The 26,395-nt window shown below is 50.5% G+C and overlaps 1 protein-coding gene across 5 annotated transcripts in view; it reads left to right on the top strand.

The window, feature by feature from the left end:
• P4HA2 (prolyl 4-hydroxylase subunit alpha 2) overlaps window positions 1-26,395 on the top strand; it is a 37,703-nt gene that overhangs the window by 6,824 nt on the left and 4,484 nt on the right. For 4 of the 5 annotated variants that reach the window (XM_027547071.1, XM_027547073.1, XM_027547075.1 and 1 more), the window contains exons 3-13: window positions 6,122-6,221; window positions 6,842-6,938; window positions 7,233-7,384; window positions 10,345-10,482; window positions 13,723-13,962; window positions 15,203-15,396; window positions 16,178-16,354; window positions 19,946-20,016; window positions 20,253-20,352; window positions 24,128-24,181; window positions 24,709-24,774. In XM_027547071.1, the coding sequence (XP_027402872.1) occupies window positions 6,140-6,221; window positions 6,842-6,938; window positions 7,233-7,384; window positions 10,345-10,482; window positions 13,723-13,962; window positions 15,203-15,396; window positions 16,178-16,354; window positions 19,946-20,016; window positions 20,253-20,352; window positions 24,128-24,181; window positions 24,709-24,774 (1,371 nt within the window). In that variant the 5' untranslated portion in view covers window positions 6,122-6,139. Of the gene's footprint in view, window positions 1-6,121; window positions 6,222-6,841; window positions 6,939-7,232; window positions 7,385-10,344; window positions 10,483-13,722; window positions 13,963-15,202; window positions 15,397-16,177; window positions 16,355-19,945; window positions 20,017-20,252; window positions 20,353-24,127; window positions 24,182-24,599; window positions 24,660-24,708; window positions 24,775-26,395 lie in introns of all 5 variants that reach the window. The other variant, XM_027547076.1, reaches the window with a different exon arrangement.

Raw genomic sequence — 26,395 nt, 5'->3', positions numbered from 1 at the left:
TGTTTTTTCCCAGAGAACTTTCCTTCCTTGGTGAGAGAGCCAGTGATTGGCCAGTGGTGTGCTGCTTTAGGCCTGACTCCACCCTCTCCTTAATCTCTTTTGACACTCTTGGGACGTGGAGGTTCTCCGATTTCTGTTTCGTTCTCATCGTCACTGTCTCATAGACTGGACCTGCTTTCCCTCCAGGGGTCAGCTGCTTCAGGTCTGTTGCCATCCCTCTAGTACCCTTGGTGCTGATGACTGGTGGAAGTTGTGCCTGGTGCTAGGCTGCCCGCTGACATGTCATCACATTCAGTCTTCAGAACAGCCCTATGAGATGTTATCACTGTTAAATAGATGGGAAAACTGAGGCTCCAAGACTGTAACTTGGAACTGTAACTCCTTCGACTGTAACTTGTCTAAGGTTCTGAAACCCGGAAGTGATTGTGGAGCTGAGCTTTAACTCTGGGACTCTCTGACTCCAGGGCTGGTGTGTCTGCCTGCTCGACTGTGTTGTCTTGTCCTGAGCTGGGCCTCTTGGTCACCTGTGAGTGCTGTGAGTGCTCCTCCCAGACGGCAGGAGTGACTGCTCACTTGAACTGGAGGCGCCATGCTTATTGTCTTTCTGAGCCCATGTTGCTGTCTGCCTTCTGCTGGGATCCAGCCATGGGTATCATAAGGCTGCTTTGTGAATCACAATAAAGTCTTTGACTTGGGCAAGCCTGTTCTGCTAGGCCGAAGTGTGGCTCCTCCTTTTGGGAAGTCCTTAGGATGCTATATGGCAACAGATGTTGCTGAGTAGGATTGAAGGCGGCAATAAATAGTGGAATATATGTTTTGGCTTTGAGTCTGAGCTCTGCCATTGATTTGCTGTAGCATGTGAGTTGAGCAGCTTCAGTTATGTATTTTACATATCTCTATCTGAAATGGGGATGAAAATCTGTCTAGTTTACAAGGTGTTGGTGAGGATTAGATGGTAGAAGTGAAAGATTTTTGGAAACATGAATAGTGGTTAGCTTAGCCTAGTTCCCAGAAAACAGATCTTAAGTGCTTGATGCTCTGTTAGAAGGTACAGTTGCAGAGTAGCAAGTGTAAGGGAAAAGAAAAGTGCAGCTGAGAAGGAAGGGGAGCATATCCAAGGTGGTGCTGTAGCAAGCTGGCCAGTCTGCACAGAGGTGCTCTAGTTGTTCAGCTGTGCAGGGCATCTCTGGGTGAGCTCTGCTGCTTCTCAGTGGAGGCCTGGAGAGGGGATTTATCTGCCAATGTCCTTTTGTTTCTGTTTTTCATTGGTCACAGTTGCCCAAGGAGGAGTTATTTCCGCCCACCCCCTGCAACCCTGCTCAGTCCTCATTTGCACTCCCAGGCCCTCTAGCAGTCCCCAGAGAGGCCAGCAAGGCACTTCACTGGAGTTTAGAAGTTGCAGGAAGTGTCTGAGATTTGGAGCCTGCGCAGTGTCCTTCACTGGGTCTGAGGTAGAGCAAGTGGCCCAGGAGGCAGGTGAGGCCAAGAGAGTACAAGGTGGTCCTGTAGATGCATCCAGTATAGCAGTGTGGGGGTCTTTTTCTTTCCTGTAGTTCCTCATAAGGTAGTCTTGCCTAGACTGCCGAGTCTTTGCCAAGACTCTGATCGAAAACCCAGCTGGCTTTTGCATGTTGATTTGTACAGCCTTGTCTGCTACTTTGTTGTCTAGTTACTGAAGCAGGAGCCTTGTGGTTTTGAGGGTACCCACGTGGGTAGTACAAGTCAGCATGTCCAGGTGCTGGATAGAGAGACTACGGTCATCCCTCCCTGTCTGCAGACGTGACACCCATCGATGCCGACTGTACAATGCCTAGTGTATAAGGGACTTGAACATCCGTGGATGCTGGTGTCTGTGGGGTCTCCTGGAACCGATCCCTTGTGGATCCTCAGGGACAGCTGCATAAGGAGAGATATGCAGGAACATCTAGGCTTCTGTAGGTTCTCAGTGAAGGAGATTGTTTTTCATGTGATGTGGTTGTTGAAGTTATGAAATCTGGAGTCATGAGATGGGGCTGGAGAGGGCAGTAGGGCCAGGTCATGCAGAGTCAAAAAGTGCTAAGGAATTTGGACTTTATTCTGAGAATAGTGGAGAGCCTTTGGAGGGTTCTTAGGGATAGAGAGACCAAACGGGGGGATACAGTAAGCTGTGCTGGCTACTTTGTAGAGCAGAGGTGGGAGGGAGGCCATAAAGATGGGAGACCACTGCAGGCAGGGGCCAGTATGGCTGTAAGGACGACTTAGGGGTGGCTCAGATCAGGGTGATAGTTGAGGCATGACATCAGGTGAGGAGAGTCGGGCACCTCTAATCCCTCCCCTGGGGTGCCAGGGAGAGCAGCTTATGGGCCTCAGTGGCCGTCCATGTGCATAGGTGGTAGGGCCTCTGGAGCCTCTGTCAACTCTTGCTCGGTTGAGCACGCAGGTCCTCTTCGCTGTGCCGTGCAGAGTTGGCCTCACTACCAGGAGGCGAGGCCACTGGAGGGAGCCCTGTTCAGGCAGATCTTGCCCCTTAGCAGAAGGCAGGCATCCTCTTGTTTGGAGCCAAACGAGACCTGTTTGTTCTTGGTAAACCCATGTTCTGTCTCTAGGCTGTTAAATACATTGTTAAAACTCAAGCTGTTGCATTTGGGTTGCAGCTGGGAGCTTGGCATAGGTTCCTGCCTGATGAGGTAAGGGGAGAAGCTAAGGACGCTGCTGGTTTGCAGTTGGAAACATCTTTTCATGGCTGTTTGGCCCCGTTGTGAACATCCTCTCCAAAGAGCCGGCTTGCTGGGGCCTGTGATTGTATGTCTTGGAACCGCCCTGTGCTTAGAAATAGTGCCGGTTGCCTGGTGGGTGAATTATTGTCACTGGGGTGTTGGCAAGCTTTGAAGGACCTCCCTGTGGGGGTCCCAACTCAGGCTGCTCGGTCTCTTTGGATTCCATTGGAGAGGGCTTGCTTTATTTTCTTCTCATTTTAGATATTATATAAAGTATATTTCAAATTTCCCATAGAACTTCTTGTGGAAAGATTAGGAAATACAAATACACATAAAGAGAAAAATAGAATTATTTAACCAAGATAACAACTAGATTTATGACTCTCTGCTTACATATATATGCAGGTATGTAAATTTCCATATATAAAATTTATTCCTTATAAAAATGAAAGCATAGCGTATATATTGTTTGGGAGCCTATTCTTCTCACTTAACAAGATGCGTTGGTCTCTCTTGGTGTTAAAAAGCATACAGTATCCATTCCTACACAATCCATAACCATTCATTGTATGGAAGAAATGTAACATCTTCTGATGTTACAATTTCCTGGCACGAACAAATCTGTCGTGAGGTTTTCCTTTTTGTTGGGTGCCAGATACGGACCAGAATTTGTTCAAAACTCGGGATGCAGCTTACATAAAACTCAGTATGGGTTTTCTGTTCAGGCTTGGTGCTACTTTATTTTCATGAAAGGGGGCTCAGTGTTGCCCATTTCTAGGCCTATTCAGCGTGGATTTCTGAGGGTTGGTTCCTGGAGAGCTTCTGGCAGCACTGGCAGGCATACAGGCCCCACTTACTCTGTCGTCAGCAAGCTCTGCTATAGGGATGTGATGGGAGGGGGGATATGCAGCTGGTTGGTTTTTCCCACACTGGGACCTGCAGTCCTTCTTGGAGGCTGCCGCCTCCCACCCTGACCCTGATTAGATGACCTTTTGTACACCTAATACAAATTAGTGTTCAGGAGAAATGGGATGGGGTGGCAGTTTAGGTTGAGTGGTCTGGGGGCTGCATGGGAGTGCCTAGCTGTCTGGGCCAGCAGGGTCGTCAGCCCCCTTCTCCATCAGAAGAGGACTTTGTAAGCCCTTGGTCACCCAGAAACCGATCTGTGATTCTTTGGGCTCTGCCTCCAGATTGGGATTCATGGATAGTCTCAGTCTAAGCCAGATAGCACATTCCAGAGAAATGACAGCTGGTATTCATGTAATGAAGGAACCTGGCTGTTTTTTCCTGAGTGCTATAAAGCATGAACCATGGCCAATATCACCAATTTGAAAGAAAAAGTGAGGTTTCTCCCTTCCCTGAGTTTGTTATCTGATCTCTGAGGAGGCATGCCACTGCAACTGGTGATGGAGCAGAGGACAAACGGTGACCCTTGCCCCCCAACTTCCAGCCGTGTGTAGTCTGGCCTCCTGCCTGGGCACTATTCTCCCATCACCAGCCTGACAGGCAGTTGGCTGAATTGTCTGCAGACGCAGCCTCCTGGCTCTGGGTTTTTACTGTTCCCTCTCTACATGTGTACAGAAGGTGCTCTCTTAAGCTGATGAAGCCTCTTGAAGTACAAGGAGCAGACCCCATTCCCTGAGAAAGGGTCTTATGTAAGCAAGAAGAAAGGCCTTCTATAATCCTGGGGGTGGATGCAGGGTGCTGAGGTCTGGGAGCAGATCTGTGACTAGAAAAAGGAGGATCTGGGCTCTCCCTTGGGGCTGGCCTGGGCCCTGTCACCTCTTCTCAGGGACTTGCTTTCCTCTACTGCCCTAACTTTATAGTGGACCTCTTAGTTCATCCTCCCTACCCTGCCGCAGGTTCTGGGTGGAATAGTCTTGTCCTGTGTATCTCTGGGCCCCTAACACCTAGGGCACTGATGGGCATGATGTCAGCTCTGCATACATTTGGCAGGGGGTAAAGGCGGGCACTCGCTTATTCTCTCCCCTTCCGCATGTGAAAGTTGCTCAGTCATGTCCGGCTCTTTGCGTCCCCATGGACTATAAAGTCCATGGAATTCTCCAGGCCAGAATACTGGAAGGGATAGCCTTTCCCTTCTCAAGGGGACCTTCCCAACCCAGGGATAGAACCCAGGTCTCCTGCATTGCAGGCGGATTCTTTACAAGCTGAGCCACCAGGGAAGCCCCCATCTTCCTCACACAGGAACCCGTCTCGGGTTGAGGGTTGTGGTTGGGCTTCTCTGAGCCTAACCGGGAGCCACAGTGGATTGGAATTTCTCCTGGAAGGGTGAAGTGAGGAATGATGGGTTTGACTGTGCGTCCAATCAGCCCTTGCAGGCAAAAAACTGATGAGCTGGCATTAGTCGGCTCAGCCTTAGAATTCTGTCAGATAAGGCTTGAAGTTTGGAGGGAAGGCCTTTGTATGTCCTTTATTTTCCTTGTTTTCTCTCAGTAAATTTCCAGTGGGGCTTGGCTGAAGTAGAGCAGGAAGAGGAGGGACTGGCAGAACTGGCGTTCAGGTGGATGTTCCTCCTGCGTGCTCCGGGCCGCGTGGCCAGGCTGGGAGATGCTGTCTGAAGCTTACGTTGTGTACTTGGGCCCACTGCCAGTGCGCTCGCCCCATGGTGTGCCTTCTGCCTTCGGAGCTGCGTCTGGCTATTTCTAGGCTGATGGGAAGACAGCGTCTTACTTATGTCAGCAGCCCAGCCCAGTCTAAGGTTTTGGCCCTGTGTGGCTGATTCATTTTTGTATCCCAAGCGCCTAGCTCAGTGCCTGGCATGGTAAATATTTGCAAATGGTGATTCTCCATGAGGACAGTGTCTGCCGAGCAGCCTCGCTACAGGAAGAGCAGCGTCTGCCCAGCCTGCTCTCACGATGGCCAGGTGCAGACCAGCAGGGAGCAGTTTGATTTCTCTTCTGGCTGACCATCTGCTGCACACCTTGTTTTGGGTGTGGACCCCCTGGGGCATATTGTGTCCGGTTCTCTTTCTGCCTATGGGCGGTGTGTTACATCTGGGTCCTCAGCACCGGGCACTGTCCTGGCACTTGTGTTAGAAGGAAAGACAAACAGAAGAAGTCTGGGTCAGAATCTTGAACTGACAGACCCTTAGAACCAGGCGTGACTGTCCCTCCTCCCCATTTAGCCTTCGCATGTTGACAGTGGTTATCGGAAGTTGAGAGGGTAGAGTCTCTCCCATGGGCACTCAGCCTCCCAGAGCAGGGGACAGAATTAAGTGCACATCCCTGGTTGTACACCCTGGTGTCTTTCCACTGGTGATCCCGAATATCTTCCTTCACTTCTGTGTGCTGGGTCAGAGTTTGGCATGTTTGAATGTCTATGTATATGTGCACATGTGATGTGTCCTCTCCTAAGTTGCTTTTTTGCCATTGTTGATCTAATGACTGTCACTGAATGCCTTGCAGACACTGCCCTCTGTGACCATGAAACCCTGGGAGTCCACGTTGCTGGTGGCCTGGTTTGGTGTCCTGAGCTGCGTGCAGGCTGAATTCTTCACTTCTATTGGTATGTGCCAACAGGACTGTCGTCTGCCTGGGCAGTCCTTGGCTCAAGTGCCAGGGGATGGCACTGCCTGAGGCCTGTTCTCCTTCAGGGTGGGGTGGCCTCGTCCACTGGTTTTGACCAGATCTGGGGAGAGTCAGGCTTGCAGAGCTGCTCTTTCCGCCTCTGACCCCTGATGACCTGGATGTCCTTCTTGGTAGGTGGCTGTCTCAGCTGGGCCTCCACCCTGGAAAGTGCAGGCTGCTCCTGGGCTGCCTGGTGTTTCTGTCCAACTTTCTCCTGGACTAGAGAATGGTCCTGAGCAGAGAAGCCCTCAGGACATCCTTGTCCCAGGAGCATGACCCAGCTGGGTGACAGTGGGAGAGTGAGATGCGGGGTTTCTTGCTTAAGGTGTCCTCCGTGCACTTACCATCCGCCTGGAGCCTCTGCCTCTCTCTTCCTAAAGCTGGGGACCAGGACCATATGAGTGCCCAGGCCTCCTTTAACCCTAGGTCCCCATGACCCCAAGAGAGCTGACATGTGCCTGGCTCAGCTCGCCTCTGTGCTGATGTGTTTTGCCTCAAGGTTGGGAGCTGGATGTCCCTCATCCACTTCTTACTGGCCCTTTTATCTCTCCCTCGCAGGACACATGACAGACCTGATTTATGCAGAGAAGGACCTGGTGCAGTCCTTGAAGGAGTACATCCTGGTGGAGGAAGCCAAGCTCTCCAAGATTAAGAGGTGTCTGATGTCCTAAGTTCCCACAGCCACCCTGAGCCAGGGTGGCGGGGTGGCAGGAGCCCCCACCAGGAACCCAGCCAGGGTGCCCATAAGGGGAAGCCCTTGAGGGGGCAGTATGGGCCTGGCCTGGAGTGTACTTCATGCCAGTCCCCCAGAGTAGCTAAATATGTGGGCTGAGGATCACTGCTTTTTCCTTTCTGGATAGAGATCCCCTGAATCTCACCAGGGAAATTACCATAGGTCAAGATCCACATGAATGGGTGTCTTAGTCTACCTTTTTCTGTGGTTCTACAGCTGGGCTGACAAAATGGAAGCCCTGACCAGCAAGTCGGCTGCTGACCCTGAGGGCTACCTGGCCCACCCTGTGAATGCCTATAAACTGGTGAAGCGGCTAAACACGGACTGGCCTGCGCTGGAGGACCTTGTCCTGCAGAACTCGGCCGCAGGTGAGGGACTGTGAGCAGGTGGTTGCATGAGCTGGTGTGTCCCTGGGCTTGGCCTGCGGCATGTGGGTCTGAGCCTGTCCTGGTTCGGAATGTTGGTGAGCACGTGCAGTGTGTGAACAGCAGCTGCCAGTCCCGTGGCTCTTAACTCTGTGGGGACCTGGCAGTTGGCTGTCCTTGCTTTCAATTGTGATATTAATAATAATCAGTTCTTGGAAATTCCTTGGTGGTCCGGTGGTTAGGATTCTGTGCTTCTGCTGCAGGGGGGCATGGGATTGACCCCTGGTCACGGAGCTAAGATCCTGTATGTCACACAGCATGGCAAAAAAAAAAATCAGTTCTTGCCTTTTTCTAGTGTTTTGGTGTCCCTTTTGGGGTGGGGGTAGTGACTTTTTTCTAATTATGCTTTAGTAATACATTTTTCTAGATAAGTTGGAATACAAAAACAATCATATAAGAAAATTATACAGTTTTTAATCCAATTGCCTGATTATAATTACTATTAAAATTCTAGTCTTTTTAACACGTGGATAAAATGGAACGATACCAGGGAATATTTGAGGGACCAAACGAATTAACAAAGGTTAAGTGTGCTAAGTGGTGGGGGTGTGGGCCTCCTCTAAATTCACTCCCATTCATATCTTTTAGAAGGAAGACATATCCATTGGCAGATTTGTGACATAGCTTACACTATTTTCCTGAATTTTTCAGCTGCTGTGTATGTTTTTTAAATGTTCTTCTGCCACATGATTTTAATGTCTGGCTCAGTAATACGTCAACCCACTCCAGTACTCTTGCCTGGAAAATCCCATGGATGGAGGAGCCTGGTAGGCTGCAGTCCATGGGGTCGCTAAGAGTCGGACACGACTGAGCGACTTCACTTTCACTTTTCACTTTCATGCACTGGAGAAGGAAATGGCAGTCCACTCCAGTGTTCTTGCCTGGAGAATCCCTGGGACAGGGGAGCCTAGTGGGCTGCCATCTATGGCGTGGCACAGAGTTGGACACGACTGAAGCGACTTAGCAGCAGCAGCAGCAGTGATATGTCACACTGATGTAGTGTAAAAATGGTCATCAGTGGACATGGAATTGTTCCCAAGTTATCAGCAATCTTACCCCTATCTTTGTGCCCACCTCTGATTATTTTCTTATGATCAATTCCCATAAGTGGGATTTGCAGGTCAGAGTATGAACTTTTCTTTTAAAACTTCAACTCTGCTTAGTGCTTTTACTATGATAGTACTTTCTGTGCTCTAATATTTTCCTCTCAGCAGCAGATGGTGGGGCAGGCCTGGAGGTGGGCCTTCTAGCCTTGGGCCCAGCCCCCTGGACTCACTGCCTCTCCTCCCAGAGTTGGAAGTGCTGATTAACTTCAGATTCGTTGTCTCTCAAGCCGAGGCATTTTAGCCCATGTGGCCAGACTGGGCTGGGCTTGGCTTGGCTGGGAGCAGAGTGGCCTCTAGGGAGGGATTGGTGAACTCAGCCGGGCTGGAGCTGTGCCCGGTGAGCTCACTGCCTCCAGAAGCTGTGGCTGTCTTTCCCAGACCCTGCCTCCCAGCCTGGGCCTGTAGCTCAGAACTGGCCGTTGTGCCTGCACCACAGGAGAATGAGCCCGCCCAGATGATCTCCTGCTCTCCAGTCTTGTTCTCTATACCCAGCCCCCACCATCAACATCTGGTTCCTTTGGAAAACCTTATAATTAGCCAGAGGGAGATAGGACAGCCCCAGAGAGCAGTAGGTTGTTTTTACCTCTTTCTTTCAGAGTTCTTGCCCCTGAAATGTGGAGTGGGGAGGCAGGGAGATAACACTAACAATGTGGCTTTTTCTGGAAAGCATTTTTTTCTCTCTGGATTGTAAGCCCTTAGTGTCCCTGACCATGCAGCCATGAAGGAGACAGGGTTGCAGCATCTTGGCTCCTGGGTCCTCAGGCATGGCTAGAGTGGATGTTTGTGCCTGAGGTTGTGGGTGCTGTGGGAAGAAGAGGCTGGAAAAGAAATGGCCTTGGAGTTTCCCTTCCAATTCTCAGCTCCAGAGCACAGTTGAAGCCCCTAAATCAGCATGGGAGAGCCTGGCCCCCACTTGGAGTCCTGAGATTGCAGGAGATGTATATCTTGCTTTACAGCCGGATCTTGGAGTCACAGAATAGCTTCCTTGGTTGCCTCTGTGGTTAGGGCTCTCCCAGACTCCCGGCTGTGGTCTTGAGCACCACAGTCAGGGAGCTCATGCCCTGAGCTCAATGTGAGTTGGAGTGGCAGGAATTATCCTAGTAAGCAGAGCTGGACAGTGTGGTCTGGTGAGGGAATCATGCACAACAGGGCATGGGCGGCCCATCTCAGTACTTGGCCTGCTCAGATGATCCTCTAATCCCTAATCTTGGTGAGGGGAGAGTGCCATACACCTCCAGGACTGTCGTCATTACCTTTCTGGATGATTAGGACCAGTGGTCAGTAATGAGTGGTCAGCTGGGCTCTCTTCTGTCCCTTGGGCTCCTCCATCTGAGATGTGGGCCAGGAATCTGTGATTACCTGGCCAGCCTAATAATCCTAGATCGAGGTTTACTGTGTGATTTGTTTTCTGCTGAGTGGTCAGCAAGTCCTCCCTTAGTCCTTTCCTGTGTCCCAGTCAGTTACCCTCTCTGTCCCTTCTGTCTCCACCAGGTCTGTCTGAGTGCTTTGGATCCAAGACTCTCAGACTCCCACATGTTAATTGGTATGAGGGGGCCGTTCTGTTCAGTTCAGATGAGCAGCACAGGCAGTTGGTACATTGAGGGAGTAAGAAAGGAGAGGTCTCCCTGAACCGGAGCCACTAGGAAGGGCTTCCTGGAGAAAAGGGAAACGGCCCTCATGAGGAGGGGCAGGGAAGTGCACTAGCCAGAGACCCTCCTCTGGGTGCCCGTCTGGTTCCAGGTGAAATTCTGTTCCTGGATGGAGGTAACCTTTTGTCCTCATTCTCTCCTTTGGAAGATTTTATTGCAAACCTGTCAGTGCAGCGACAGTTCTTCCCCACCGATGAAGATGAAACAGGAGCCGCCAAGGCCTTGATGAGACTTCAGGACACATACAAACTGGACCCAGATACAATTTCCAAAGGGGAACTTCCAGGTAACTCACCACTCCAGACAAAGGCTGTCCAGCCCGTGTGTCTACTATGGTGTCTGGACAGGGCTGGAGCCACTGCTGACTCTTGGTCTCTACCCTCAGGGGCATTGTCACCTCTGGCAGTGGTTCTCTCTTTGTTTCCAGTTGGTGCCAGTCCCCTAGTCTATGACAGCTGCCTGCCCTCAGCCCCTCTCCCCCCACCTCCCTCTAGCCCAGGCCTCCCCTCTCTCAGCTCAGGGAAGGCCAAGGCTGCCGCTCAGGACCTCCTTGGCCTGCATCTCCAGAGTACCACTCAGGTCTGTATCCAGACCCACTTCCGTTCCCACCTTCCAGGGTCCTCTTGCCCAGGACTGATCTTGGAACTTGTTGTCCCATGGCCTGTGTACCCTCAGTTACAGTCTCTGCCCCTGTTTCTTCTCTGTCCACCTGTCTGGACTCTTCCCCCTGAGCTCATCTTGGAAACCTCTGTTCTTGCTCATCTTACATACCCCTGCCTCAGGATCCCAGGCCTGTTTGAGTCTCTGCTGCTGATTGATCTCTTCTCCCTCCTGGTTAGGCAGCTGGATAGTCATCTACACTCTTTTCCTGTTTCCTTGGTTCCTGTGTTCTCCTGAACACACACAGTCTGGCCTCCTCCTGCCCCTACAAGACCAACAGGGGACACTTGGATGGTAAAGCCAGCAGACAGTTTTCAGGCTGAATATTATTTAGCTCTTCACTAGTGTTCAGCATATTAATTGCCTGATTCTTCCTGATATTCTCCCCTCCTTTGAATTCTGGGACACTGATCTCAGCTGTTTCTCTTTTGGCACCTCTCTCTCTCATTTCTTTTACAGGCCCTGTTTCAATTCAACTGGCTGCCTCAGTATGTTTGTAAGAAGACGTGTAGTGGTTTGGTGGCTATTAAAGGGCAATAAACCCAGGGATTCAGTTAGACTCTGGTAGATCTTGGAGGCTCCCTCACCCATGGGGACCCTTTTGGAGGCACAGCAGAGGGAATCATGGTGTGTAGGGGAGGGGGAGGAACTGTGTTGTTGGCTAGTCAGAGCCTAGAGTCTTGGCACTGGGAAGCCCAGGGAGCCAACAGGAAGATTGGGGATGTCTCCTTAATCCTCACTCAATCAGATTTTGGATCAAGGCCAGGAGGCCAGAGAGAGAAGGTGGCTTGGGGCACCTGCAGGATCCGTTCACCCTATAGCTATGAGAATGGTTGGTGGGAAGAGGGAGCCACAGCCAGGCATTGACCCTTCACATTCGGTAACAGCCCCATGTGTATCCTGGAGGGGCAGTGAGGGGTGGATGGGAGTTGTTCCCCAGGGTGCTGTTCCTACCTGGTGTCTCCCTAAGCACCTTCTCCAGGGAAGCCTGTTTACAATGCTTTACTTTTAGGGCTAAATCCAAATTCCTCTTAACATATGGTCTTTGCAGTCCTGTGTGGGTACTGTCTCCCTGGTCTCCTTGCCCGTTGTACTAAGCATCACCACTGCTTGGCTTCTTTGTTCATCCCACAAACTCTGCAGGTTTACCTTTATGGCCCTTCAGCATTCAGCTCAACTGGTATTCTCCCGAGAGCACTCTCCAGAGAGCAGACTTTCACACTGGTTTCTGGGAAAGATAGTGAGTGTTTGGGAGTCATTCTTGACATTCTTGGTATCTGTGAGACATATGGTAATAGCTACTGTTTATTACACTCAAAGGACTCATAGGAGACATTTTCATGTGACATTGTCTTTTTGAATTCTTGGCACAAGTCCTCTAAAATTGATGGCATTATCTCTTTTTAGAGGTAACAGACTAAGAATCAGAGAGGCTAAGTAACTTGCCCATAGTCACACAGCTGTTGGGTGCCATAGGTAGGCCCACACAGGCCCTGCTCTGTCCAGCCCACTCACCTGTTATGCTGCTTCCATCAGTGTTGAGTTCGTGCATCCACAGAGCCAGAGATCTGTGGAGGTTCCTGGAGAGTGAACAAGGACTCAAGGATGCCTCCCTTCTCCCATCCATGGTCTCCTGCTAACTCTGTCTGGTGTTTATTTCCCCCATTTTCCTATCCTGTCCTACATTGTCTGTTCTTGAGCCATCCTGGTGAGCAGCCCCTGAAGCCAACCCATGGCAGCAGGGGTTTCATTCTGGACATCTTGGATATCAGGCAGAAAGAGCCCACTCTGAGGCAACTCTCCATTGTCAGCCATGCTTGGGTTGCCATTAATGGTTTTGTAGGGAAGTTCCTTTGCTTTCCAGGAGGGTCACAGCTTAAACCCTGCATCTCCCCATAGCTTACACACCACATTTCCTTCTTGACTTGAAACCCTCTTCATGGTCACTTCCAGCATGAACTAACAGCAGATGACCTATGATCAGAGGACCTGCTGAATCGACCTTTACCAAGGGCCCCACCCTGGTGGCTCAGACGGTAAAGAATCTTCCTGCAGTGTGAGAGACCTGGGTTCAATCCCTGGGTTGGGAAACCCCCCTGGAGAAGGGAATGGCTACCCACTCCAATATTCTTGCCTGGAGAATTCTGTGAACAGAGGAGCCTGGCAGCTATAGTTCATGGACTTACAAAGAGTGGGACAGGACTGAGTGACGAACACTTTGACTTTGAAGGGCCCCACCGCCTAGTGGTCAAAGCTGGCATTGCAGTCTTATTTCTTGACCTCCCTTGGCATCTGTCGCACCACTCCTGTTCCGTTTCTTCTACCTCTTAGATGCTTCTCAATGTTATTCACTCCACCGTTTCTGTACAGGTGGCCTCTGGGGCCCTGGCCTCAACTACCGTGTCTCTCTTTCCCGACACTTATTTCTGGAAGCATTTATCTTCATCCATGGCTTTACCTGCCACCTCAGTTCTGTTTTTTATATTCAAGTTATTTTTCTAAACTTCCAGTCTCAAATGGGCAGCTACCTTGCAGACATCTCCTGAGCCGCACTTAGGACCTTTATACTCTCCTGAACACTACTTGTTGGGCATCCTGGGCTCCTCCATAATAAAGGCCCCTTCCCCCTTGGAAAGAGGGGAGTCTGAGGATAGGAGACAGGCTGTGCACCCCAGCCGGAGGCAGGGCCAGCATGGCTGTGCTTTCTGTACTCATGGCCCTTGGAGGTGTGTGGTCTGAAATCCTAGTGGGCCTCTGCTGGGGTGACGCCCCCACATCCCAGGGGCCCAGGCTTCTGCAATGGGGGAAATCTCTGTCCCTAACCCAGAGGCCCTTGGAGCCTGACTACATGCCTCTCTGGCTTCAGGAACCAAATACCAGGCCATGCTGAGTGTGGATGACTGCTTTGGGATGGGCCGCTCGGCCTACAACGAAGGCGACTATTACCACACGGTGTTGTGGATGGAACAGGTGCTAAAGCAGCTCGATGCTGGGGAGGAGGCCACCACATCCAAGGCCCAGGTGCTGGACTATCTGAGCTACGCTGTCTTCCAGTTGGGTGACCTGCACCGTGCCGTGGAGCTCACCCGCCGCCTGCTCTCCCTTGGTAAGGAGCCTTTGGGGGAAGGTCAGGTGCAGATGGGAGGTGGCAGGGGTGGCTGCTGTCAGGGACCAAGCCAGTCTGACCAGTTGCCTAGCCGGTGACCAATCCTTTGCTGCTTTCAGGCCCAGGCTAGCTGCCAGCTTGCTCTTTACCTATGTCTGTTCTGGCCTTAACCCTTGCCCAGTCACTGATGGATACGCTCAGGCCTGCACATAGATTTCTATTTCATTTATAAATGGGAATCCAGGGTTGCAGTATATCTGCTGCTCTGCAGGGTGGAGCCTTTATTACATCCACAATAGCTCGAGAGGCAAGCTGTATTTCAGGGTTGCTGCAGTGACAGTGACCTGACCTGTTATTAGGGGCCTGAGGTCTAACTGATGGACTTGCCACGGCTTTGGGCATTTAAGTGTCTTGTGATGTTAGACTGAAGGAGATCAAAGCACTGTGTCTCAAGAACCTATTTGTTCCTCTTATTAATATTTGGGATATCATAGTTTGGGTTTTCAGTGGCCAGCAAAGACTTCCTTTTGCTGCTGCTTTTCACGGGTCCTGCGTCTGAGGCCAGCTAGTGTGGATGTTAGACGGATGTGGGAAGAGAGCTTTGTAGACTCTGTCATGTTAGTAAGAGCCTTGGACAGGGAGTCGGGTCACCTAGATTCCTCCTCTGAATAACCTCACGTTAATTTCCTCACATCTTTGGGCTTCAGTTTCCTCATCTGAGGGGTGGCTCAGTAATCCTGCCTGGCTTGCTCCTTTGTGTCGTGAGGTCCATAGGACAAAGCCGTGGGAGTGTCATGTGGCTGTTCTTGCTGGTGTTTCAGCCTGCCTTCTCGCTGTGGCCAGGGCGTGATGCGCTCATCAGTAACGGAGCAGATGGACTCTAGGGCACGGATGAAGCTAGCACACAGCCAAGTTGGGAGGAGGAGGCAGAACTCTGGACTGCTTCTCTGGACCCGTGTCCTCAGGATTTCCAGGGAAGTCTGAGAGGAGATCTGCATCAGTGACGCGGCATCCCCTCCACCCCCCACTTTGTTGCTCCTTTCTCATCTCTAACCAGAGTGGAGAGAACCTCTGTTGGGTTTTCCTCTATGACCAGCAAACCCCGCTTAGGTGCTGTGGAAGCCAGAATGCTGCGTGCAAGTGAGCTGCTGGGAGAGAAAACCGCTTACAGAATAATTTCTCTAAATGACCTAACAGATGTTTGTGGTTTCCTTTTCCTTCATGTTCTTTCCTATTGTAGACCCGAGCCATGAACGAGCTGGAGGGAATCTGCACTACTTTGAACGGTTGTTGGAAGAAGAAAGAGAAAAAATGTTATCGAATCACACAGAAGCTGAGCTTGCATCCCAGCAAGGCATATACGAGAGGCCTGTGGACTACCTGCCGGAGAGGGATGTCTACGAGAGCCTCTGTCGTGGGGAGGGTGTCAAACTGGTGAGACACGTGGCTGGGTCAGGGCCCAGGCAGTGGACCTAGATTTCAGCTCTGGACAGACAGATGTGAGGAAGATGTTACTCTGTCTGTAGGTGGTTTTCTCAGTTCTTGGTCGTATCTGCTGAGGCTGACATGTGGATGTTCTCCGAGGTACAGGGTAGGAGGCTTGTCTTCCCTGAGGTCCCAGGCAGAGCTTCAGTCCTCTGAGTTGTTGCTGAGCACCCCTCCCCATCCCAAGAGGCCAGCTTCTGCTTGACTTACTGTTCTAAGAAAACCCGTGGGACTTGATGTGCCTCGGGCCCCAACGGAAGTCGTGATCTCTAGCAAAGACAAGACAGTTGCTAGAACTTGGTATGAGGTATCACTGGCCTTGGACAGCCCTGGGACCCCGGTGCTTCCTCACAGAGGCTCAGATGTGAGTCAGTCTGTTGGCCTTCTCCGTGCCGGTGTCTGCTTGCTCCCGCTGGCTCTTCTGCCTAGAAAGACGTCTCCCCTGCCCCAGCCCTCCTCACCTACTCATGTCTCTGTGAGAAGGGTCAGGAATTACACCCTGCCACAGGGCTTGTCAAATGAGGAATTCTTGGGAGAGGAGAACCTCTGCATGATTTGTGGCATATCATTTCATGCCAGCCAAACTGAGGGGCTTTTGTTTTCTTGTCTGGTGAGGTGGGAGGGAGCGACTGCTGGACACGATGTTTGAGACCAGTGTCTGCAGCCAGCTAGTCTGGGACTGAGGGTTAGGACTCACTCGGTTCAGGGCCTGTTGTTCTGTGTTCCCCAGACCCCCCGAAGGCAGAAGAGGCTCTTCTGTAGGTATCACCATGGCAACAGGGTGCCGCAGCTGCTCATCGCCCCCTTCAAAGAGGAGGATGAGTGGGACAGCCCGCACATCGTCAGGTACTACGACGTCATGTCTGACGAGGAAATCGAGAGGATCAAGGAGATTGCGAAACCCAAAGTAGGTGTCTCCGCTGTTCCTTCTCAGGCCGCTTAGTCCAGGTGCCATGGGGCAGTGTGGCTGCTCACCCAGGTGGCCTCTGCTGATGGCTTGCATGAGTCCACTGTCGGGTACTAAGGTACTGCAGACTCGATTTGACCTTGAGGAGTCATGGTCCATGGGGGGAAGCAATGTGGACAGACAAGGGTGGGAAAAAAGGGCACCCTGGGCAGGTTGGTGGCTGGTGTGTGGGTGAGTGTTTAGGAAGTATGCCATGGGGTACTGCCAGGCTGGGTCCTGTGGAGCTCCTGATGAGGACTGCGAAGAAGTGATTGACTTGGAGGAGCGTGAGTGTCTGCAGGGCTGTCTTCTCATCTAGCAGCACACTGGGTCTCTCTGTTTATTCACACCTTTAAATATTTTCTTCACATAAGCCTGGCACTTCTCTTGTTAATTTATTCCTAGGCAGTTTGTTGTTTGTTGTTGTTGTTATTATTGTTATTGTAACTTCACTTTGTTTCTTTCACCATTATGATTTTACTGGTTATGTTATTAAATTAGCGTACCATCATAAGCTAAACTGTTGATTGTAAAAATATATTTCATCATAATAGCTAATGTGTACTGAGTTCTGAAGTGTGGCAGGCCCTATTCTAAGTCCTTAACATGTGTTAACTGCTATGTCTGCTCAGCAGGCTCCGTCATCATCTTCATTTTACCCACAAGGAATTAGACCCGGTGCAGATCACAGCTAGTGGTTGAACTCATTTCTTATTCTTTTGGTTTTTAGCTAATTATCTTAGGTTGTCCATATAGTACTGCTGCTGCTACTGTTGCTAAGTCACTTCAGTCGTGTCCGACTCTGTGCGACCCCATAGATGGCAGCCCACTAGGCTCCCCCGTCCCTGGGATTCTCCAGGCAAGAACACTGGAGTGGGTTGCCATTTCCTTCTCGAATGCATGAAAGTGAAAAGTGAAAGTGAAGTCGCTCAGTCGTGTCTGACTCTTAGCGATCCCATGGACTGCAGCCCACCAGGCTCCTCTGTCCATGGGAGTTTGCAGGCAAGAGTACTGGAGTGGGGTGCCAGGGCCTTCTCCGCCATATAGTACTAGCACCTGCAAATTAGAAAAATTTTGTTTTCTCTTTTCTAGTCATTATAGTTCTGTTTCTGTTGTCTTGTTGAATTGTCCAGAGCTTCTAGAGCATTTTTATAATAGGAATCTTTGTCTTGTTCCTGAATTTCCTAGAAATGCCTTTGGTGTTTCACTGGTAAGTGTGCAAGTTGGCTGTTGGTTTTGTATATATGTCATCATGTTACAAAATTCTTCTTCTATTTCTAGTTCATAAAAGGTTTTCTCCCATCTGACATCTTTCAAAGAGAACTGCTTGCTGCCATGTCCCCACCCTTCTCCTGTCACTGGTGATCAGGAGCGAGGAGTTAGCTGGAGATCCTCTATTGCTCTGCTTCTAAGAGAACTGTCGAGGCCAGGAGGCCAGCACTCCTGGAGAGGCCTAAGATAGGTTCCCATCCTGGGCCCTGGACTGCATCTTGGAACAGCCTTGCTTTGAGGTACTAGGACCTCCAGGGCTCAGAGCCAGTTGTTAGTGTCACTGATATTACTGAGGGAGGGTCTAGCCAGAGTGTGTGGAGAATGGGGACCACAGACCCCCACTCTCTTCCATTCCCTGGACCAGCTCCAAATTCCTGCGGGAAAGAAAACTGCTTTCTTGGCTGTCAGGTGAGGGAGGCACTGTGGTGCCAGACCCTCCTGAGGGATTCCTCCCTGTCCCTCTGTCCAAGGCAGAAACATTGCTCTGTGTGTATGTGCTCATGTTGGGTGCGTGTGTGCACATGGGTGTGGCTGAAGAGGAGAGTGGCTGGGAAGCTAGTCTTTGAATAGAAGCCCCGTGAAGGGCCAAACATGTTGGCTATTACAGGCGGACTCTCCTTTCCGGAGCCTGTGAGGGACAGATGTTATCCTGGCTTTGAAGTAGGGCCCATGAGCTTAACTTAGCCTGTGGGGAATGCCTGGCAGCTGCCCTCAGGTCTCTGGCCTGCTTTCAAAATAGCTCTGTCTGTCCCTGGGAGCCGAGCACAGCTGCCCAGAGCCTCCCTGTGGGCGTCAGGCCAGTGCTGTGGTTCACTTGTTTGGATGGGATCTGGCCACAGCTGCAGTTGTCATCAGGAAAGAACAGTGGGTGGATCTCGGGGAAGCCCTCCGTTCTGGGTGCAGTGGGTCTTACCTGAACGTGCTGCAGCAGCACCTGTCCAGCTTGGCCAGCCTTCTGGTCCATCCACTCCCTCCATCCCTTCTGCCACCTCTTGCCCTGACCTCTCTCTGACATCCTCACTGGCCTCCTTGTTCCTGCTCTGACCCCTCCTTAATCACCCCTCTATGATGTATCCACAGTGATCCTTGTTACACTCAGGCTGTGGTGTCCCTCCCCTGCTTCTCACTGGTCACAGGTTAGATCCAACTCAACCCCCTCTTGCCTCCTCAGCCTGTTCTCATCTCTTCCCTCTCACTTCAAATCCACAGTCATACGACACATCCATTTTGACCTCTGGGTCCCTGCGTTGCTGTTCCTGCCCTGTTCCTGTAACCTTCTCCTGCCTGGCTAGCTCCTGCTTACTGTTCAAATCTCAGCTAGGTGGCTCCGCCATCACCCTCTTAGGAAACCAGTCTTGACCCTGTCGACTGTGCTGCCCCGGACACTGAGCGTCCCCCTTCCCAGCTTCTACATGCTGTGCTGTGACCACGCAGCTGGTTTTTTGCCTTCCCACCTGACTGAGTTGTATGAGGATAGCAGCCGTGTCTTGGTCTCCTGGTATTGTGCTGGGCACATGAGGAAGCACTAGTTAAGACAGTCCACAGCTGGAGCATGGGGGGCTGGCTCCAGGCAGCAGGCCCTTCCTGGGAGTATCACTGCACCAGTCTGTGGAAACTGGGGGGTGTGAGATAGGTGTGTATTTATTATGAGTGAGCATGTGGAGGTGGGTGGCTTCCAGCGCCGTTCACTTATTGCTGCTTGTAGACTGCTTTCCTGACTATCTTCTGACCTTGCAAAGCTCCCAAGGGAGTGAAAACTGTGCTTTCTGTTTTTGTTCCTTGTGCAGCAGGAGGCCAGCAGAGGCTGTGCAGTAGGAGAGTGTTTGGGTAGGTTTCTGGGCAGAGGAGGTTGCTGAGGTTCAGAAGGACAGTGGACTTGACCGTGTTGAGAGGAGCATGCAGGACTGAGACTCAGGGACAGCAGCATAGTCTGAATATGGTGGGAGCGGCCAGGCGTGGGCAGGTGTGGTGTGTGGGCCTGGGGAGAAAGGGGCTGTCTAGGTAGATGGGTGAATAGACTAGACAGACTCCATAGGCATAATTCTGAAGACAGCATGGACCTGGGAACCAGGGGCGGGCAGGGGCCAGGCTCTGACAGCAGAACAGGAATTTGGAGACCACTGCCCTGGACTGGCTTGCAGGATCAAGGGGCCTTGGCTAGAGCCACTACCTGCAGAGCTCCTTCCCTTCCTGGTCTGATTGGCAGATCAGGTCCCAGTCTCTCCAGGAAAACACTCAAGGCAAAGAATGATAAGTGTGCCCTTTCTTCCTGCCTTCCAGCTTGCACGAGCCACTGTTCGTGATCCCAAGACAGGTGTGCTTACTGTCGCCAGCTACAGGGTTTCCAAAAGGTTAGCAAAGGTGATGGTGGAAGAGGGATGGCTGCTCACGCCCCAACTCCGGGGCCTCCTAGTTCCTACTGAGGGCGGTGGCTTGGGTGGGTGTCCTCCCTGCTGGCGCCTGCACCTGCCTACGGGGAGCTTTCACTCTGTGCTGCCTTCAGTGCTGGCCCTGAGGCTGGGGAGAGTGGAGGACCTCATCGAAGCCTGCTTTGCCCTGCTTTTCTCTCCCTCTTGTTTCGGTGTAGCTCCTGGCTGGAGGAGGACGATGACCCCGTTGTGGCTCGGGTGAATCTGCGGATGCAGCACATCACAGGGCTAACAGTGAAGACTGCAGAATTGTTGCAGGTATGGCTTGTTCCTGGGACCCTGGAGTTGGGAAGGGAGTGTTTCTAGCTAGATCATCTCCCAGGGTGCTCAGGGCTGGGCCTAGGGTAACTGTATGACTACAAGATGCCACGAGTATGGAGTGGCCTCCTATTGGGAAGCCAGAATTAAGTATGCCTACAGTTAGTGTTCACAAATGTCACCTGAATATCTTTTCTGTGCCCAAGTATCACACTAGGTGCTAGGGATTGTTGGTGGGTGTGGCGGGCCCATTTACGTCATCCTAACTACAGAAGCTGATACCCTGAATTGTTCCAGGGACACCTCTAAGAGCTGTGAATATATTCAGAGGTATGGTTCTGAGTCTTAGTCAAGTCCATTTGGAGGTAAAATGTTCTATAATACTTTAGCAGGGAGAGGCCTAGATTGGTTGGATGGTGAAGATGAAATACTCCATTTTAAGTAATTCTGTGGGACCCTGGCTTCCTGCTTTTTATTTCAGAGGTGAAGACACACGGCAGCACCATACTGAACATTATGGGCAGAGTTCCTACTAATATGTCCTCTGTTCTATTGAATTCAAATCAGCACTGGACATGCTCCCTTCTGAACATTCCAGATTCTGAATTCTGCTGTAAAGTGATGCCCTGAGACGCTGCCAGAAAAGTTTCACTGGCATTTTTCTTGAGTCTCTTGGATCTGTTTGGCCAGAGGTTCTGTATATTTAAGGATCTCACACTTTAACTGATCAACCATAGCTCTCAGTAGAATATTGAACTGAGATCACTTGGAAAATATTCTCTGAACTTTTGCCTGGACACATCCAAGCAAATCAGCACTTACTCCCCACTCCATAGCTGGGTCAGCAACCAAAACCAATTTTGAAGGTTGTCTTTATGGATTTGTGTGAAGTCTACCAGAGTTGTTGTTTTTTTTTTTTTTTTTAAAGCATGCTGATTATCTTACAGTTTTGTGAACATTTTATGTAATTTTTTCAGTTCCACTGAGCTTAGTGTTGAGTTTGAAAGTCTAATTTTTAGGTAAGATCTGCAGACAAGCGCATCAAGAGAGGACTTCTGCCACATCTCCCACTCCCGTTACGTGGGAGAGCACACCCCTTTCAGGAGCGAAAGGGTCTCCATGCCCCAAGTGCATTCCTGTTGGTGTAGTTGTAATTCATACCTTCCTGGAACAGGTTTTGTGTTGTTGTTAAGACATCTGCCATTGCTTCCTGCAAATGAGCCAGTGTTAGGACCATCATGGCCCTTACTGAGGATGATGTTCCATTTGGTTGCTGACTCCATACCCTGGACCAAAAGGCTGAAAAGAGTGTACAAGGCCTGTACTCCTGTTGCTCTCCTGGATGACTGTGTATGCCAGGCTGTACCCTATCTCACATGCAACCCCAGAAGACGCAGCTTTGTCCTTGGTCTGGCTTCTTCTTAACTGACCTTTTGTAATGCTGTGACTCAGTTGATAAGTGGGCTTTGAATGCCGCAGCTCCCAGCGTATGGCCTTTTATGGTCAGGGTCTTCCAGAAGACCATTGTTGTTTGCTTTCGTTCTCTGGGAGCTGTCTTGGCATTTTCTTTGCCAGCCGGTGTTGTTCAAAGCTTTGATCCTACACGGACAGGGGATAGGAAACTAGGTTTCAGAACCTGTCTCCTAGTGTTCATTCCACATAGTGTGATACATGCCTAGGCACCAGCAAGAGCCTTCCCACCAGGGTCCGCATGGGGGCATTACAGGCTTCTGGAAAGGAACTGGTTCTTCTGCTGTCTGCTGACATCCTCACCTGTAGTTGATGTGTTTGCTTTAGATCATTTGGAAGAAAGGGTGATCGAGGCTTTCTTTTGAATTGGATGAGGGCCTGTCTGAGAGTGGAAGAGATTCTGCATTGCCAGAATTCCTGAAGGTTGAAGACTCTGCTGATGTCTCAGTCTCACCAAAAAAGTGATTTCTAACTATTTTTCCCCCTTCACTCTGACCTCAGTATTGTAAATACCCACATCTTTCAAAGGACTGACTCTTAATACTTTTGTGACAAATGAATACCTCCTCTCAGGAATCAGTTTTGATGTACAGCTTCTTGTTATGTGAGGTATGAGTCTGGGGCCTGGAGTTGCCCAGATGGTGATTCTGATGGCTGCACATCCAGAAGTTCCCATGGCACTTGTACTATTTGGGGATGGTATTAAATACTACAGGTACAGTAGCCTGAACACTATGATCAAATGTGAGAATCACCATGATTCTCAAAACTGCTAAAAGATGAGCCACCTGTAACAATGCAGCTTCTTTCATTATCCCCAGGTAGTGAAAGTTTAAGCCCTCCATCCAGCAAGTGGGAGTGTTGGAAAATGCAGTCATACCTTTGCACCTCCAGCAGCAAGCAGCAAATGAACTCTCCTGAATGCGCTGGAAAACTGATCACAGTCATGTTTAAAGTTTTCTTCAAGTTCTTGGCTATAGTGGATCCAAAGGAAAATCATTTGTGATATCACTTCATCAGCTTCTCTAGCACCTCTCTCCTTACATGCATCGTCAGTCTCAGGGTCACCTGCTGAACTGGGCCTCCTCGCACTGTTGATAGTATTTTTGGTGTGGGACACTTGACGGCTGAAGCAGTGTGTGACAGCATGTTTTCTTCCACTGATTCCGATTCTCCTTATCAATGTTTTTATTTTTATGGACATTGAAAAAAATCATTCTGCCCCAAATCTGAGTTTCATCACATTCAATAAATACTGTTTTATACTCCAAAAGGAGGATTTTCTCTCTTGTAGAGCCCATCCTCCCTCTCCCTCCATCCTGTTAATAGATGGCCATTATTGCCAGTTTTGCAGCATCTCTCTCCCGACTCTTAGAATCACCACAAAGTTTGTATGAAACCACTTTTCTGAGGACTAATAGTTGAATCTTCAAAGTGTTTATGGTTTCATTAAGACACAGTAGCCAAGTGTTCCCAGATAGACATTGGTGGTACCATTTAGTACGTCAGCTTTCATGTCAGATTCTGCATTTCATCTTGAACTTCGTCTCTCATCTAACTACTGAAGCTAAAAGAACCAGTGTGACTTAGAACTTATATTGTGCTGGTAAACTGTTCACAAAGGTGTTTGTGACTTCTGATCCAATTAGTGATACCTGAGGTGGCTCAGGCCCTGGTCCGGGTTCAGACTCCACTTGGGGGCACTGAGGTAGAGCAGCAGTTTTGGGACCCCTGCAGCCAGCCGCCCAAGCCCTGCTGCTGCACTTGGGTGCAGAAGTATTCCATGCAGTGGACCACTATGAGATGGGGTGGGATTTGTTTGTCCTATTCAGCCTGACCAAGATGAGTTTCTGGGGCCTGGTGACGGAGGTGGCAGGAGCATGGCCAGGCACTGAGTAGCTCCCAAACTAGTACTAAAAAGAAACCCCCTACCCAAACCAGTTCTGAATTTATTGTTGGTATTCTTCTGGATTACCGCTTCATTATCTTGCAAATAATCATGGCCTGCCTGAAGGAGGGCTCCCTCTGCTGCAATTCATGTGTCCCTCAAGGGCTGGAGCTTCTCCACGGTGGCCATCTGCAGCTTGCCATCATGTCCTTTCTTGGAAACCACATTTGTGCTGCACCCTTCCTCTTGGACACAACTATAGACCTGTTTGCAGCATTTGTTCTGCCCAAACTGGCAGGGCATAGCTACCCTCCTCAGAGAGGCTGCTCCTTGGGGTTCTGGTTGTTACCTGGGAGATGGGCTGCTTCAGGGTGGTTCATGCTGCTGACAAAGTCCAATGCTGTTATTTCCTACCAGGTTGCTAATTATGGAATGGGAGGACAGTACGAGCCACATTTTGACTTCTCCAGGGTAAGACCCCGCTCAGGTTTTTTCAAAGGCCCTGCTCTAGCTGATTTGAGAAGGCTGTAGCCTTCACCGTAGCCCCCTCACCTCACCAGGGCCCACTCTTTGTTACTGGAGAAGCCCAAGTCCAGAGCCAAGTGCAGCCCGGCTGTTTCCCCTGTGATATTGGGAGTGGTCCCCCGACCCAACCCTGCCATTCTTTGCCCTGACTCTGAAGCAGAGGACATCACTAGGTCTCTGTGAACTCTTTCCTGCCCCTTGTCCTCCATGCCCAGCCAGGATTTCCCTTGCAACTTTGGCCCCTGGTCCAGGCCTGTGTATGGAACCCCCCCTTGGTACCTTCCCTCGACCTATTTGGCCCCAGTCCTGTGGGTGGCAGGGGAAGTCAGTTGCAAACTTGGGTGAAAGTTGTTGTCTATTGCAGCGACCTTTTGACAGCGGCCTCAAAACGGAGGGGAATAGGTTAGCGACGTTTCTTAACTATGTAAGTATTGGGTACAGGCCCACCTGTGTGCTTTCACTTAATTTTATAGAAAGATGAGCAAGATGCTTTCAAGCGTTTAGGGACGGGGAATCGTGTGGCCACGTTCTTAAACTACGTAAGTATGACGCCTGCAGTGTGTGGGCTTAAGGGGAGCCTGGGTCCAGAGTGCTCTCAAATATGTTCCCATCAGAGCCAGTACCACCGGCTGTTGCTCAATGGCTGGGTCCTCCTGGCCCTCAGCACCCTTCTTCGCTGGAGTAGAGTGTTGCCCCGTGTTTCCATTTGTATTTTTCTCCCAGCTCCTGTGATTTACATCCCTGGCTCCTTTTTGATGGGCCCAGTGCTAGTCTGGACTTAGGGGATGGGTGTCCTGGAGAGGTCTCTGCTTAGCGTCAGAGTGAGGAGGTGGCCCGGAAGTGCTCTTAGATGAACCGGCCTTCATTTCCCCGAAGCTCAGTGGCCTGCCTGCCTCCCACCTGCTGCCTGTACTCCAGCCAGGGTTAGGTTTACCTCTCACATGAGGAATAGGTTCCTCTCCCCTTGGCTGAAAGAGGTAGCCCTAAAGAGGCATAGAAGTAACTTAAAGACAGAAGCCTGTGTCCATTTTCCCCTTTGGTGTCTTGTTTAAGTTTCATTGTGTGGTTATTATGTGCTGGGGACTGCTGTGAATGTGCTGGTGAGCAGGGCATGTGTGGTTTCTCATGGGCTTATGGTCTAATATGAAAGACTTTAGACATAGGAGAGGTCATTGTTTGGTTACCATAGTGGTAAATGCTTTGAAGAAGTAATGCAGAGTGGAGGTTCTGAGAAAGCCTCCCTTGAGAAGTAACATGTCAGTTGAGTCTTAAAGGTTGAGTGGAAATTTGTTGGTAGAACATGATTTCTGGTAGAGAGGAGAATGTGTGGAGGCCTGGAAAAGGGAAGGAACTTGGGATGTTGGAAAAAGAGAAAAAAGGGTGGTGTGTCTCAGAGATAGTGTGTTAATCTGGGGTGGCCAAAGGGAGAGGCTGGTGAGACTGCCAGGGCCTTCAGGTTTTAGAAAAGAGCCTGGATTTGATCCTCGCTCTGGTGGGAAGCCATCAGGGGTTGTCATTTTCCACATTTACCATTCATCTGTTGGGTGCCCTTCAGTCTGTCTGGTATGTGTCCTGTGGAAATATTTTAGCTCCACGTTTTATTACCTTACAGGCAAAAAACTTGAAGTAAGAGAGCCAGATGAGAAAGAGGTGGTGCTTTGGGCATGAGCTGAGCTCTGTGGGCATGAGTGCAGCCTTGCTGCTATGGAAATTGTGTTCCATTTAGTTTGAGGTTTTACTGCGGGAGATGCAGGCCCTTTGGAGACAGAGTACCCTAGCTGGCCCTGGGAGGGTGGCTGTTGTGGGAAGGTGAGAGTCTGACTAGAGCTGCAGGTTACCCAAGCCAGAAAAACAGTGCAGAGTTGGGGCCACCAATGGTAATAGAAGCCACAGGGCCGCTCACAAGGCACACCAGGTTAGGCGAGGGCCAGCTTGGACGAGGATAAGGGGCGTGGGGGTCAGCCAGGCATTTTCCCAGCACAGACTCAGATTTTCCCCATTCGAGGACAGCCAGGGTATGGGTCTCCTTAGGCCTACCTCTCTCCATGGCGTGGACTGTCCTAATGAACCACTCAGATTAAGCAGGGTTTAGGGAAGGGCAGGGTGTGGGAAGAGCCCTTCTGGCCAGAGGGCTGGTGGTGGAGCTACTGGTGCTCAGAG

This window comes from Bos indicus x Bos taurus, chromosome 7 (genome assembly GCF_003369695.1).
Source record: "Bos indicus x Bos taurus breed Angus x Brahman F1 hybrid chromosome 7, Bos_hybrid_MaternalHap_v2.0, whole genome shotgun sequence".
In the NCBI taxonomy this organism is placed as follows: Eukaryota; Metazoa; Chordata; class Mammalia; order Artiodactyla; family Bovidae; genus Bos; species Bos indicus x Bos taurus.
This window is presented reverse-complemented; position numbering and strand designations above follow the sequence as displayed.